Raw genomic sequence first — 15,558 nt, 5'->3', positions numbered from 1 at the left:
ATTAGAATTTATTCTTATTTTCATTTTGAATGTGTGATTTCAAATCGTGATTAATACAAAAAATTGAATTGATTTCATTATTCTTATATTTTAAATATGTTGAATGATTTAGAAATAGGAATAAAAATGAAAATAATATCGAGACACGTGATTAGGATATTTTCAAAACTACTCTTGAAGAATATTATTATTATTATTATTATTTTTGAAAATAACATATTGTTGTTTTAGAAAAAATCATTTATTTTAATTATTGAAATTTATTTTTTGTAAATAAAAAAAAGGTGAAAAGACATCAGAAGCTTTCTTTAAAACACCCATTCTGAACAAAATTGGAAGAAAAATGAGAAAAGGCGTACTGCGAAGTGCCAAACACGTTTTTACACCCTACCGGACCCAAACTTTCCTGCTTCATCTCCACTGTCCGTTCAGAAAAAGAGAAACCATATAAAGCGACCCATACCAAAAATCTCAGATGCGTCCATCTCATAAAAACCAACATAAAACCAAAAATCGTTCCCGAAAAACACGTTTTCTGAATCTCAAAGCCAAACGGACCCTCGACAGTTCGCGGCCCAGCTGGTCCTGTCGGCATACTACGAAGCATCCCCACGATCTCTCTCTATGGTTTTGGTCTATACATACACTCAAAGCTCACTTCTAACTCAAGTACTGAACTCTGGTTAACTAACCACACTCTTCAGTTATATACACTCAATCCACAAAAAAAAAAAAAATAGAAAGAAAATCGTTTGCGTATTTTTATTATTATGATTATTTGTTTTTCCAAAAACGCTTTGTTTTGGAGAGACGTAGAAAAGGGGAGAGAGACTGGCGCTTTTGCTGTTTTGGTGATCAAACTCGGATTTGAAATGAGCTCATTTGGGAGGCATTCAGTGTAATTTGAGAGGGAAAATGATGTGATTTTTGTAATTTGAGTGGAAGATGATGTGATGTAGAAATTGGATTTCTTTTTCTGGTTTGGCATTGATCTTGTTGGTTGGTTGTGGATCCGGATTCATGGAGTCTCGAATGGATCAGTACGAGATCATGGAGCAGATCGGACGCGGAGCGTTCGGGGCTGCCATTCTTGTGAATCACAAATCGGAGAAGAAGAAGTATTTTTATGATTTTTTTTTTTTTGGCGCAATCTATGAATTTTTGGTGAGTTTTGTAATGAGATGGTTTGGTTTTGGAGTGATCGAGTGGTTCGATTTTCAGGTATGTATTGAAGAAGATCAGGTTGGCACGACAAACGGAGAGGTGCCGGAGATCTGCTCATCAGGAGGTAGGTTTCATTAGGCGCTGTTTGGTTTGTGTTTTGGAAGTTATTTTCTTGCTTTGCTTTGCCCTTTTTCCGGGAACACAGTTTGAAAATGCTGGTCATGCAATGCCTTTGGCGATCCTTCAGTTTGCCTTTTGTTTTATTGATTATGTTTTCGCTTATTTGGTCTTTGTTTTTTTTCCCCTACATTTTGGCAATTTGGAGTATAGATGGCTCTAATTGCGAGAATCCAACACCCTTACATTGTTGAATTTAAGGAAGCATGGGTAGAGAAGGTAGGTCCTGGAAATTCTAGTTTTTGGACGAATTTTTTTGCTGTAAATGCGACCTTGTACTGAATCGAGAGCCTTGGGTTGAAATGCAGGGTTGCTATGTTTGCATTGTCACTGGATATTGTGAAGGAGGAGACATGTGAGTTTGCTGTAAAAAGGAAAAAAAAAAAAAAAAAAGCAGATAAAGAGCTTGAAACTTCATTTATATGATTACAATCCAAAACATTAGGTATGCTTTTGTTTTTTACATTTTTTCCTTGCTTACCTTTAACAGGGCAGAATTGATGAAAAAATCGAATGGCGCCTACTTTCCTGAGGAGGTATGTGCTTCCATATTGGGAAATTTGATTCTCCAAAAATACATATCACGAACTATATGGCAGGGGTAGTTTTGATAATAATGGAGATATTTAGTCATCTTGTTTGACATTGTATCTAGCATTGCTCTTTCTTGTTCATTTCTCTACTTTGCTGCTTGGTCAGCCTATGATTCCTTTTGGTTATGACTATGTTGATATTGTGACCACTTTCAGAAACTTTGCAAATGGTTTGCGCAATTATTATTGGCTGTCGAATATCTGCATTCAAATTATGTTCTACACCGGGATCTTAAAGTATGTAAAAATGAATGCTTATTTGAGATGGTTGTTTTATCACTAAAGACTATAAGACTCACTTTTTAGCATTCTCTTGGCAGTGTTCCAACATCTTTCTTACCAAAGATAAGGATGTCCGCCTTGGTGAGTCAATCTAAATCACTGTCAGTGAGTTGAAAAAAATTTTACATCGATTTTGGACTTGATCAACTATCATGTTGTTTTATTGAATTTTTCCCCCATTTTACATCCATTTGGGACTTTATCAGCTAAATGTTGTTTATTGATTTATCTTGTTCATGTCTTGTTTGTACCTAGGGGATTTTGGACTTGCCAAAACTTTGAAGGCTGATGACTTGGCTTCTTCAGTAAGTGCTATATGTTCAAATCACAATTTTCACTTTTCAATGTTGACGTTCTATTTCTCTTATAATATAGTACATTTCATGCTATGTTCTCTTTACTAAGATATCTTTATTTATTAAGTCATTTATTTCACTTAGTAGAAGATCATATATTTGTTGAGGATAAAACTATAAACGAAAAGATGATTGAGAACTCACAATACCTATATGTAAGACTAAAGCTTAATTGATAAAGCCATGCACTTTCTACACAAGAAAGATGTGTTATTACTTGCAGTATCTATGATGCTCTAGTAGTGATAATTGCAATTTTTTTTTATAGTTTTTCGGGAATTTTAATAACTATATTTGATGAATGGTAATGAGATTTACCAGTATTAATATAGAGAGACTTTTTTCACTTATTTTTTAGTTTTTCTATTGTTTTTGTAATTAAAGGTCTCTAATTTTGTAGGTTTGTACTTCAAACCTTTCTGTGTTCAGCTCACCATAGCCTTTCTCCTTAGATTCCCAACTATATAGTGGTGGTTACATGAATCTGGTTTCATACCTCAATATACACATATAGAGATATCTTCCTCACTATATATCAATCCACGTCCTCTTTTTGGATTTTGGCCTTGCAGCACCTTTTCCCATCCTGTCTGTTATTGGTGCTGTTTCCAACTTCTTGCAAGTTTATTTATCTCTGGTTTCAACTTTCATGGCTTGTAACGCATACTTCCATCTTAGCATTCAGTCATTCCTATTTTATAAACATGCCTTTTTATTGCTCAACATTGCTCTCGTAAAGCATGGCTAGAGAGAGAGGTTTTCCCTCACTACAAATCAATCCATGCCCTCTTTTGGGGATTTGGCCTTGCAGCACCTTTCCCCATCCTGTTGCTTATTGGTGCTATCTCTAACTTCTTACAAATGCATTTATTTTCTAGTTTTCCACTTTGATGTCATGTAATTCATCCATCTATTTCAACAATCATTCATTCCTATTTTATAAACATGCTTTTTAATTGCTCAACATTCTCTCTCACAAGAGCCCGGCCAGAAGTTCACTTATAGATTTAGATGTTTATTACATACACTCTGAAGCTCTCCATACTCTCTTCATACTCTAAATCTATTGTTGATGCCTCTTCAGCCTCTTCTTAATTTGGTGTACCAAAGCCTAGATAATGAAAATGGTAAACTCTTTGTTATCAATTGGTCCCCAATCTTAACTACTTTCTCTTTCTATGTCTAGTTTTGCTAAAATATGGTTTCCTACATTTAGTTCATGCTATTTCTCTTAAAATGTTCTGATTCTAATTGCCTCTCTATTGTTCTATCTTGGGCTCTACCCCTAATTTTGTTTCATTAACTGAAACTTGATCATGTGCACATTATATGCTCAACAGGACCTGGTCTTGTTTATGTCCACATAGTACAATCATGTGAAAGTAAAACATAGGAGCTTAATGCTAATCCTGATGTAAGACTATCAAGATTGGAGATTCACTTGTTTCTCCTCCATTCTCATGGTTGTTTGCACTTCATAATACATATGGTATATCACATTAATGTGTTTCTGGTAACTCTTTTATTTTTTTTTCTCTCCCTAAAAGTCACCATACTATATCAAGGAAATTATGCTTTCTCTTGAGTCAATCAAGACCAAATGAAGGTATTCATCACTATCTGAATATGTTATTGCTGAGTTAAAAAAATGTGTGTAGTTGATCTTCCTGACACGAATCCAGATTTAATACCCTTTTTTCATTTTTTTAGGCTTTACCCATACTCTTGCCCTAAATTTCATAATATGATATCTGCTTATCTTTTCCCTTTGCTTGGTATAATATGCGTTTCTCCTGATCCTTTTTTCCTGGGTTCCTTAGTTACTTTAAAATAATTGACGTTCTTATATGCTACATATTGTTATACAGATTTAAAATATGATTCTATTTGGTTGTTATCCTAGTTTCAATTTTATAATGCTGAAATGTTGTGCCTAGTAATTTTATTTTTTTGAAATAAAAAAGTTTACTTCAAAGCAACTAAAAATCATCAGCTAGGGTTATGTTAGAACTTAGAGTGCTTAGATGTTTCTTATACGAGTTGAAATCTTGCCTGTGCTTGTCCTGTTGATATTCATGGACTTGGTAAATTTGAGCAATGGGACACGCTCACCTATTCATTTCCTACTTATGTGCACAGGTAGTTGGAACTCCCAATTACATGTGTCCTGAACTTCTTGCAGATATTCCTTATGGCTTCAAATCTGATATCTGGTCTCTAGGTATGTGTTTTCATAGTGTCTGGTGATATTTATGGATCTGCAGTTGTTTGTGGCTAAATTTTGCATTGCTGATCAGGTTGCTGTATGTATGAGATGGCTGCTCATCGCCCTGCATTTAAGGCTTTTGTAAGATTTCACATAGTTCTTGTACTTCATTTTGTCTCCTGTGTTTTAAGATTATATTTTGTAAGCATTGTTCTATATTTTCAACACTTGCCATTCAATCTCATGCAACCTTTTTTTTCTTTGGGCTTTTAACTTTCTTGGTATGTAGTTTTCTTTCTTCTCTTGGTAAATAATACATCTTTATATCAATCAACAGGACAGTAAAATTGTAATTTGATGTGCTCCAAGGAATTTGTGATATTCCATGTGGCCCAAGGGCATATGAATTGTCCCTATCACCTGAATATGGCGTTGCCCTTCTATATTTGTGGTGGAGGTGTTTTCACTGGCATAGAATTTAGTAAAACATCTGTTCACGCTTTCTGTAGACTTGAAAAATGTGTTCATCCTGTGTTTTCTGCTTGTTAAGATGTACCTTAAGAAAGCAAACCTGCTTTAGATCCTGCAACTGTGTACCTTTTCCAGAGTTGTTAAAGGCACACTTGGGCCGAAGGTGCAATGACTCCCTAGCTATTGCGCCTCGCTGCCCAAGGCACATGCCTTGACTATTTTCTTTTTTCCTTTTTGACACCTTTATTCTTGAAATTTCTATTTGCATATTGAAAATTTGTATAATTTCATTAATTTTTTTGTTGGATGCTTCTTGTAAATGCTTGCAATCTAGAATGTTTTATTGCTTGAATTGAATTTTGGATCATATTTTATAAAATTGATCCAACATAGAATTTTTTTTGGGCTGCAATTTGCTGTAGTGCTTGCCTTGTATTGCGCCTTGCGCCTTGAACCTTTCAAAACTATGCTTTTACATGATACTCCATATTAATGTTAATCCACTTTGGAAATTCTTAATTATGTCTCATACAGCCTCATCTTGTCCACAAAGGCTTTATATGTGATTTTAATTTGTTATCACCCAAATATGAATTCTGAAACTGTTTACTCCATTTTATTTGTATTCTAACATTGGCATTCTACATCTGGTTTCAGGATATGGCTGGATTAATAAGTAAAATAAACCGTTCTTCTATTGGTCCTTTGCCCTCATGCTATTCCCCTTCTTTGTAAGTCTCCATGTTAAGATTGAATTTCTTGTGTGCTTGATATGCAAAGAGATTCTGGAATATATCCTATTGTCTGTGCAGCAACTAGGCAATGCCTAGAGCTACTGCTTTGTCTAACCAGGTAACCATGCCTTGGATTCCTGCATTATAACTAAGGTGGTTGATGGTGATGAGGCAGTTGCCTAGTTGGTGGTCAGGTGTTTAAAAATTAAAGCTGTTTCATTAAAATAAAAAAAAAAACTTTATGCTCTATCATGCTTCTTGAAATTGCTTATATTAAAAAGGATTTTATTGACTTGTGCCTAAAAATTTTAAATGACCTAATGGTTAACTGGGAAAAATAAACGTATTTGTAGACAGAGAAGAAGTAGTTATGTTTAATTTGAGTGCTTAACCATGACTTACAAAATTACAGTGTATTCATCAATTTTCCTTTTTCAGTTGTATTCATCAATTTTCCTTTTTCAGTTTGGGGCTTGCTTGTGCCTTGTTGCATATTTTTTTGGTAGGTACAACAATCGGAGGTGGAGTGCAATTATCCCACAATTTAAGATGGATTAAATATCTCTAGATCTGTTTATAGCAATGTTTTCAGAACCGGACCGGTGATCGAACCGGAAAAGTTACCGGTTCACGGTTCACTGGTCGGACCGGCGGTCGAACCGCTATTGAACCGGTGACATCATAAATATATAATTTATATATTAGTAAAATTAAAAATAATTATAAAAATTTTAAAATAATTATAAAAATTTTAAAATATATATGAATAAATTAAACATCAATAATATTATTTTATATCTTTGATATTATCAAATTAATATTTTAAATTTTATTAAATGAAATGTGTATAATATTTAAATGTGAATATATTAAAAATGAAAATTTTAACTAATTTTATAATTTTTAAAAATATTATATTATTTTTATTTAATATTATAAAAAAATTTAAAATCCAATATATATTATTTTGTTTGGCAAATCAAATATCAAATAGCTTGTAGCCGAGCGGTGTCAAGTATACTTCCAAACGTAAGGTCCCAGCTTCAAATCCTCTTGGTTGAAGTTGTTAGCTTTTTTTCATTAATATTAGTTTGCAATCCCACATCGAAATTTGAGAGAAATAAGGGTGCAAAGGATGCCTATAAAAGGTGTCCTCGTTGAAAGCAACAGCACCATCCTATCTTGTGGGCTCAAAGATTCAGCCCACTTAAAATGATTGGGTGGGTATGGGCTTTGTCACTAAGACATGGCCCAGTATGGTATTTTATTAAGTTTGTAAACAATGGGGTCTTCTGCTTGCAAAATGGTGGGCTAATTCGAACCGTTCGGTTCATTTAGAACCGTCCGGTTTCGCCGGTTCACAGGTCTGACCGCTGGTTCAGGCGGTTCGTGACCGGTTCAATGTTTAAACGGTTTAATAGGCCAAACCGGACCGGATTGGTGACCGGTCGACGGTCGAACCGGTTGGACCGGCCGGTCCGGTCCGGTTTTTAAAACATTGGTTTATAGCCATGTGTATATGCGGTAGATTATGGTTTGTAGGAAATTAACAAATGGGTACTTTTTTGTCACATCTCATAGCAAAGTTTAGTGCTCTGAGTCATCTAGAAGTCTCACATGCACCCTAAAAACACTGGAAGAAATTTTGAAATTCCAAATAGTGGGGACAAGGTCTTGGTGGAGCTTATTTTAGTTCCTTCATTCTTTTCCTTTCATCTCAAGGAAACTTGCATGGCTAGAAATATACCAAGTTTTGCATTCCTTTTCTTATTGGATTCTGTCCTAGTACTAATTGTTGTCCCGTATGAAACAATTTATTTTCTCATCTAACTTCTCCTTCAATGAAATTTATAGGGAGTGCCTAGTTAGAAATGGAAGGGGATTCCTCTGTTATACTTAAACAATTTGCAGTTCTTATTCCATTATTTTTGAATTGACCACCAATTCCAAAGGCTCTATTTAGCAACCAGGGAACTAATTCAGCAGTCATAGGGCATGATTATGATGATGAGCATGATTTACATATATTATGTATGCATGTATGTATGTCTATAGGTTTTGGAATTTGGGTGTTTCATGTTTAGGATGCTGTGTTAATAGAGAGGCAAATGAAAATCTTAGTAATGGGGATTGACACACTACCATGACAAGAGGGGGTAGGGGGAGAGAGAGATCATCCTTTTCTTCTTTTTCAATATAGCATTAGATAGACAGTGTCTAAGATCATAACTGATCTGATAATATTATATGCATGCAGGAAAACACTTATAAAGGGCATGCTGAGAAAGAACCCTGAGCATCGACCAAGTGTAAGCTTCTACAAAACATCACGTATAAACTCTTGAGGATTCTTTTCCTGCAATTTCTTCTAACAATCTGGATTTCGACTTTTGTCAGGCATCCGAGATTTTAAAACACCCCTATCTACAGCCTTATGTTGATCAACATCGATCATCCTTCAATCCTCCTACTGCCTATTCCTTAGAGAAGCCTATATCTACTACTCGTGATTCTCGTAAGAACATGGCTGAAAGCCAAGGCAGTAATAGTTCTGGTAGTGACAAAGATAGTTTGCTTTCAAGTGAGAAAAACATCTCAGCAATGGTTATCAACTGTGATACTAAAGCCAATGACACAGATTTGGGATCTGTTGATGATGAAGTTGGCTCTGACCAGCCCTCACCCAGTGGTGAAAATGGAGCCAACACGTGCACTGTCAAAATGGATGAACGAGGGGTAATGAAATCCTCGCATGATGAGCATGGATTAAATGCTGAATCAAAGCAACCAAAAACAATTAAAAATATTTGGATGGCTCTAAAAGAAGGAAAAGTTAGAGAAAATAGTTCTCCAATGAGAGGCAACCGTACAAAGCCTGGAGGTCAGTCAACCCAAAAAGCAAACACAGAAGCATCACTCAAAGTTCCCAAGCCCAGTATGGTCTCTCCTGGTTTCAAGTCTAATGCAGATGCTCCAACTTCAATCCCAACCAAGGCAGTCTTTGATTCTGCAAAACGGATTCAGGGTTCACATCCTTTAAAGCACCAGGTATAACTTGAAAAGCATTTTGTTTAACTTTTGTTTTATATTTCGAACTTATCATTTTATTCCATGATTTATCTATGCAGTTACCTATGTTTGATCCCTCTCCAAAGACTAAACCCAGACATGATGGTATTCCTCTGCCTGGTCCGTCAAAACAAGTTGTTGAAGATGGGCTTCCTGCTAAGCCTCGACAAAGAACACCCCCATCAAATGTGGTGAGGCGATCCTCATTTCCAGGGAGAATGAGGCAAGTGGGGCCTGATGTTCCAAACCAAACGAACAATATCATAAAGGTAGGTCCAAGTGAGATAACTCAAGAACCTCATAAGACTCAGTATTTGGTGCCAAATGGTCATGCTACGCATGTATCAAGAGAAATTATACAACAGTCGCATAAGGCTCTGGCAGGAGCTTCCAAAGGAATGCAGACAGATAGCAGCAATTCTGTCTCATCTTCAGTGTCAATTCAAGGGTTTGAGCTTTGTGATGATGCAACAACTCCTTTTGTTAACATGGCGGAGCAAATACCTCCTGAACATGATAGAGGTACTCGCACTGAAAACTTAGAATCATGTCCACCCACCTGCTCTCTTGTGTCAGATGAAAGCCATGGGCAAGATAACAAATCTGTACAATGCTCGGTTGACAGCTCTGGTTTTGTTCAAGATCCTGAGGATATTACTATTGGTGGTGAGAAAGTGAGTTCAGGTGCAGTTACAGAGCACCCATCTCCAGTCTCCAGAGAAGTATTTGCTTGTAATGATGACACCTCTTTGGGCAGGTCTATTAGGCCAGAAACAGTGACAGAGTCCATCCTTACTTCTTCATCCAGTGGTGATGACAAGTTTACTGTAAGAGAACTTTTGTCATCACTAGCAGACGCCAGTGCCCCTCCCAGTGCCCCTCCCAGTGCCACTCCCAGTGCCCCTCCCAGTGCCACTCCCACTGTCCCTTCCACTGCCACTCCCACTGCCACTCCCCCTGCCCCTCCTACTCCCTCCATCTTGTCTGCCCAAAAGAATTTGCAGCCGGATAAAGGAAATATTTTGCAAAATCAGTTAATTGAAAAGCCTGCCTCGGGCCATCTTCCTTCAGCTTTTGATGATGTCATACATGTTATCCGGCACAGTAGTTTCCGTGTTGGGGTTGAGCAGCCAGTGATTGAAACTGTGGAGAGGAATATGGACGTGGGAAAACTATTAAATGTAGTAAGGGATGAGTTGGAGATGAGAAACCTGAGCACTCCTGCCACTCTGAAATCAACAAATTGCTCAGAACCCATGGCTTTGAAGTCAAATCTTTCCGATACTCCTGGCATTAAGGAAATGGATGTAAGGAACACCTCCTCTTCAGTTCCAAATCCCGATTCCCCTGAGCCGACAAAACCTTGTTCTCCTGTGACAGAAGATGAAACACCAGCAAAGGAAACTCTGGATGTCAAGTCCTTTAGGCAGAGGGCAGAGGCACTTGAAGGGCTATTAGAATTGTCAGCAGAGTTGCTGGAGCAAAGTAGACTGGAAGAACTTGCTGTTGTTTTAAAACCTTTTGGAAAAGATAAGGTCTCCCCAAGGGAGACAGCTATCTGGTTGGCAAAGAGTCTTAAAGGAATGATGGTTGAGGACAGTGGACGAAGTTCATGAAGTACCACGTCATGATAGTAAGTGTTTTCTATTTTTTATTGCTCCTGTAGTTTTTAGTTTTTTGTCATGCTTTCCTCATTCAAGTTCCATTTGAATTTTTAAACAGAACCCATGAGGCCTGGTCACCCCACCTTTATTTAATTTTTAATTTTTTGTCTTCTTCTGTAATTCTTTCAATGCAGTATGTTGTTGTACATATTGACTATACAAATTGAATAAGTTCTGTTTTCAGCCAAACGTATGTATATGCATGCTGTAGCATATAGTGAGTGAACCTATTATATTACTGGGATTATTAGTAAGATGCTGTTGTTGCTCTTGGCTCATTCTAGACAAAATGATTATTTTGAGGAAACAGAGAAAGAAACCATTGGTATGTTTTGATGCAGAGACATATTAAGATTGGATTTCTTTGTAAAGTGTTATCATATTATTATTATTTTGAAGAAAAGGGGGAAGATTTTGTTGGTGAAAGAAGACTGGGCTCTCTGATTATTTGATTCTTGAAGGATGAGGTCCGCGGAGATATTTGAAACAGAAAAGTGACCAAAATTTCCATTTATTTTCTGAGTTGTATGTGTTATTCACTGGGGATTATGCATTAATATCAAGTATCAAGTATCAAGCAGGGTAAAGAGATGTTGGAATCTGAAAGTAATTTCTAAGTGAATGATGGATTTAGGGTAAAGCAGCTTATCCCTGGAGCTTGCCGATTTAATACCTGATAAATGAGGTTTGCAAAAGGTCGTCTTTTTTGAGGAGAAAGATTTATCTCTACATACGAGGGATTACATTTTTCTGAATCAAGGTCAGGAGTAGGGTTTGCAATGGGACACCCTTATCTCATTTCCGTCCCAATTAAATAATTTTCTCCCATCCCATCCCAAACCTGACATTGGGTGGGTTGATACACTCCCATCCCCATTTAATAGAAGGCTTGTAATCTTGTTCCCACTCGGTAAATGCAAATCCCAAACCTTGTTAATGGAAACCCATGCTCTAGATCTATCATGGATTTGGACCTCTCTCCAAATAAATCCCTACATCAAAACCTTGTCAAATTTCTTGCTTCATCTTCTTCAATTTCAAGGCTCACATTCACCCCAAATTGTGCCTTTGGACAAAGACTTCTATTTCTTTTACAATTTTGATCAAGTTTGTTGCACATATTTGATCAATAAGATTGGGACGGGGCGGGTGACCGAACATCCAGTGAAATTGCCATCCCTAATGAGGGGCTTAGGATTAAATTATGACCATAAGTTGAATTGAAACCTAATCTAAGATGTAAACTGCATTTAAGATGATCACGGTTGTCTATCTCAAAAGATGCGGGTTCAAGCTATGCGTGTTGACTTCCTTTTCAACTGGAAGACCCTGGTGGGGGCCAGGTGAGTATGACAGGGTTAGCCGTAATTTTTGGTTTGCTACATTTTCTGTTTTTTATTTTTTATTTTTTAAAAAGAGACTTTTATATAGCAACTAGAGGAAGACACGTGGGTGAACGAAATCATTTGATAACTATTTGTAAAAATATTATGAAAAATAGTTTTTAACAACAATTTTTCTTAAAATAAAAATATGTTTGAAAACTTAAAATATTTTTAACCCTATTTTTAATATTTTTAAAAACAATTTTTATATCTAGTGTTTTATTTTTAATTATTTTATATGTTTGCATGATTATTTCTTAAAATAGTTCTCAAAAAACAAGTGAAAATAATAAAAAAATGTTTGAAAATACCCTTTTTTTTTTTTTGGGAAATTTATGTAACCATACAATAAAGGGCAAAATTTTGCCTTTTAAAAACTTTGCTTTTTTACTTTTGAAGGTCAATGGATTTTGGGGAAAATAAATGTCTTTCCATACACTATAAAAGTAGTGTTGAGATTTTTTCAAAAATGCCCTCTTGCACTTTGACAGCTCTCCTAGTTGGATCATCCACTTGGAAAAGTCACGTAAGTAGGGTCCAAGTTAGCTACCCACTAAAGCTGATGACATGACTCATGTACATGTCACCATCCAACTAGACATTCCACATGGATCGATTTTTTTTAAAAATATTTACCCCCAAATGTCTTCTTCTCTCTTCAACCAAACCCTAACACCAAAAACCCATGTTCTTTCTTCTTCGTTCATAGGCACAACCCATCACAAGGCGAAACAATCCATAAAAAATTTGGTAGCTTCTCAATTCGCCATAACCCATAAACCCCAAACAAACCTCCAAACATGATCCCTTATTTTATTTCTCCTCCATCACCATAAGGAGGATGACATCATCATTTTCCCACCAAACATCAATTTGAAAACAAAAGTCCATGTGTAAACCCCCTAACAAAGCTTAGGTAGACAAAGAACCCCTTTCCTTCTTCTCATTTCAGCACCAACAAAGTCATTTATTCCCTTCTTGTACTTCCTCTTTTACTTTTACGTTGAAGAAGGAGAAAGAAAGCAATTGAGAGAAAGAGGTAACGAAGCATATAAATATTGTAGTTGCATTTAACTTTTAAAGCAAAGGTTTTTCCAGGTGATATATGTATTTTATTAAATTTTGTAATAACTATTTATTTTGATTTGTCATTTTGATTCTTTGAGATTTGAAAACTATCATAGTTATGTGATTTGTGGAATTTTGTGATTTGAACTTGATTACATTGCATATTTGTACATGTTGAATGTTCAATTATATTGTATCTAATTTTATAATTTAATTTATTTAGGGTTTATTTGAAATGAAATATGATTTAAAATTTGATAAATGATGGGAAAATGAGATGGTGGTAAGCTATATTGATTTTATTTTATTTTCTGAATTATTGTGTTTGTGTTGTATATGGTTGCTGGGAAGAATACGGAAAGAGAAGAAAAATATGACTATTGAATGAAAAGGGAATACAATTTTTAGGAATGTTCAAACATTTTTTTTTGTTTAATGTTGTTTATATGGGATTCAAGATGTTTTGTTATTTAATGTTTGTTTATATGAGATTCCAAAATGAGTAGGTTGAGTGATTTTTTATAGTTGTTAATTGGTGAATTTAATGCATGAGAAAAAAATTCATGTTTAGTTATGAGTAGATGAGTATAAATTTTAAAAATGATTAGGAGTAAAGTTTGAATAAATTTCTTCATAAAAGTTTTGAATTCGTGATGAATGAGGGTTGAATTGAAGAAAAAAATAAAACAAATGTAATAAAGAAGACATGAATTTATGTGAGAATTAAGGAAAATAGTAGTGGAGCCTTAGGTGCAAATCTAATGATCACAACCACAAATATGAAATTTGTTTTATTTATATGTGTGTAGTGGTCATAGTAAGGGTCTACCCTTGGATGAAGGGATTGACTGTAATTTAGGTAATGACATATGGATGAAATAATTGTTTTCGTAAGAGGTTGCAGTAAGTGAATTAGAGGCTGACCCATTTGTTTGGAGGTAAGCCCTTAGTTGTAAACATTGTTGTGGTCTAATCTGGGCAGTAGGCAAAGTAAAGGAAGACTCGTTGTTTCAGGGGTTGACTCGAAGACAGGGGCATTAGCACAATTTAGCTTGAAGAGTTACAAAAACAATGGTTGGCCCATGAATTGAGAAGTTCACTTCCCAACTTATATAACATGGCAAATTACTACCAAATAAAATAGAATAATTGCATTGCTTAATGTTAAGTATACGCTATGCATGTCCATATTTATAACATTAATTGTAGACCATGAAATGTAAATGAAGCTCACTTGTAAAGTTCCAAAGATAAACGATGTATTAATATATGATGGTCATAGGCGTGATAATTAGTTTTGTTATAAGTAATTTGGTTTAGGTAGTGTTATTAAGAAATTAGTTAATTGTTTTAGCTTGACTAAAAGTTCATGTTTCTAAACAAGGGCTGCACATGATTGAGTATCATTTAAATGGATCCAAGTAATACAATTTATTGTTATCTGCTCATTGGAGGGAAGCTAGTAAGGGGTGAACATGGTAGTGTGGAACATATGGGTGGGAGATGAGAGGGTATAAGTTTAGAATGATCAATGACATAATGATTTTGTTTCAAGGATTTGTGGGAAAATGAACATCGATATAATGCGACCAACATTTTCGTACACTCTCCTATTTGATCTATATGCACTTCAACCATTGAAAAATGATGAAGACTTGACAAATATGTTTCAATTTAGTGATCGATCCGCACGTGTATATATATGTTTAGCATCAACAGTTGAAGACAATGAAATAGTTTAGAATGGAGGACAAAGGTAAGTTATATCAAAAGAATATCTAATCTTAAATGATTCCGTGTATGAAAAGTTGATAAAGAAACATATTTATAATGCAGATTGAATAAAACAATGGTAGCGTCTAACTCATTGGTCCCATATTTAGGAAGAGATGTTGATATTAGAATGCAATCACGAGGATTTCATCAAAGATGTGTTGAATCACATGTTGGTCCACTAGAGTCAAGTCATTTTGAGAGTGCAATATTGGGTAGTGGGCATATCTTCTCAACTGCAAATGACTTTTAGGATGCAATATATCTCATGTCAGTAGGAGACCATTTTAAATATAAGTTCAAGAGAAATTGTCTTAAGCATATGACTGTAATATGTGTTGTTGAAGGATGCCCTTGGAAATTAATTGCTCGTGCCATTGGGAGGACAAAAATAATTCAGGTGCATACATTTAGAAATGAACATAACCACTCTTTAGAAGATGTGTCAGTTTTCAAACTAGCAGTTTGTTGTAATCGAGCCACAACTATGATTGATGATGTTATTCGTTCAAATCCAGATTACTTGCCCCGTTAAATATGTAAAGACTTTCATTGACAATATAGAATGCAATTGAATTATTGTCAAGCATGGAACTTGAAAGAGAAGGCTAAAAAA

General features: G+C 35.4%; 1 protein-coding gene across 1 annotated transcript; it reads left to right on the top strand.

Annotated features, from left to right (window-relative positions):
* Positions 1-541: 541 nt before the first annotated feature.
* Positions 542-10,986, top strand: LOC117916129 (serine/threonine-protein kinase Nek5). Its single transcript, XM_034831991.1, has 14 exons — positions 542-1,118; positions 1,222-1,288; positions 1,495-1,560; positions 1,650-1,696; positions 1,832-1,877; positions 2,091-2,171; positions 2,255-2,297; positions 2,472-2,521; positions 4,712-4,793; positions 4,870-4,919; positions 5,907-5,980; positions 8,241-8,292; positions 8,381-9,031; positions 9,112-10,986. Exons 1-14 carry the CDS (start codon positions 1,021-1,023, stop codon positions 10,666-10,668), a joined length of 2,964 nt encoding a protein of 987 aa, XP_034687882.1. The 5' UTR covers positions 542-1,020; the 3' UTR covers positions 10,669-10,986.
* The last annotated feature ends 4,572 nt before the right edge of the window (positions 10,987-15,558 follow it).

This window comes from Vitis riparia, chromosome 6 (assembly GCF_004353265.1).
Source record: "Vitis riparia cultivar Riparia Gloire de Montpellier isolate 1030 chromosome 6, EGFV_Vit.rip_1.0, whole genome shotgun sequence".
Taxonomy (NCBI): Eukaryota; Viridiplantae; Streptophyta; class Magnoliopsida; order Vitales; family Vitaceae; genus Vitis; species Vitis riparia.
Note: the sequence above shows the minus strand (reverse complement) of the source record. Positions and strands in the feature narration are given on the sequence as shown.

Coding starts and splice junctions, on each gene's coding strand:
- LOC117916129 (XM_034831991.1), top strand. CDS start 1,021: ATGGAGTCTCGAATGGATCAGTACGAGATCATGGAGCAGATCGGACGC. Junction 1,119..1,221: donor CACAAATCGGAGAAGAAGAA/GTATTTTTATGA, acceptor TTCGATTTTCAG/GTATGTATTGAAGAAGATCA. Junction 1,697..1,831: donor TATTGTGAAGGAGGAGACAT/GTGAGTTTGCTG, acceptor TACCTTTAACAG/GGCAGAATTGATGAAAAAAT.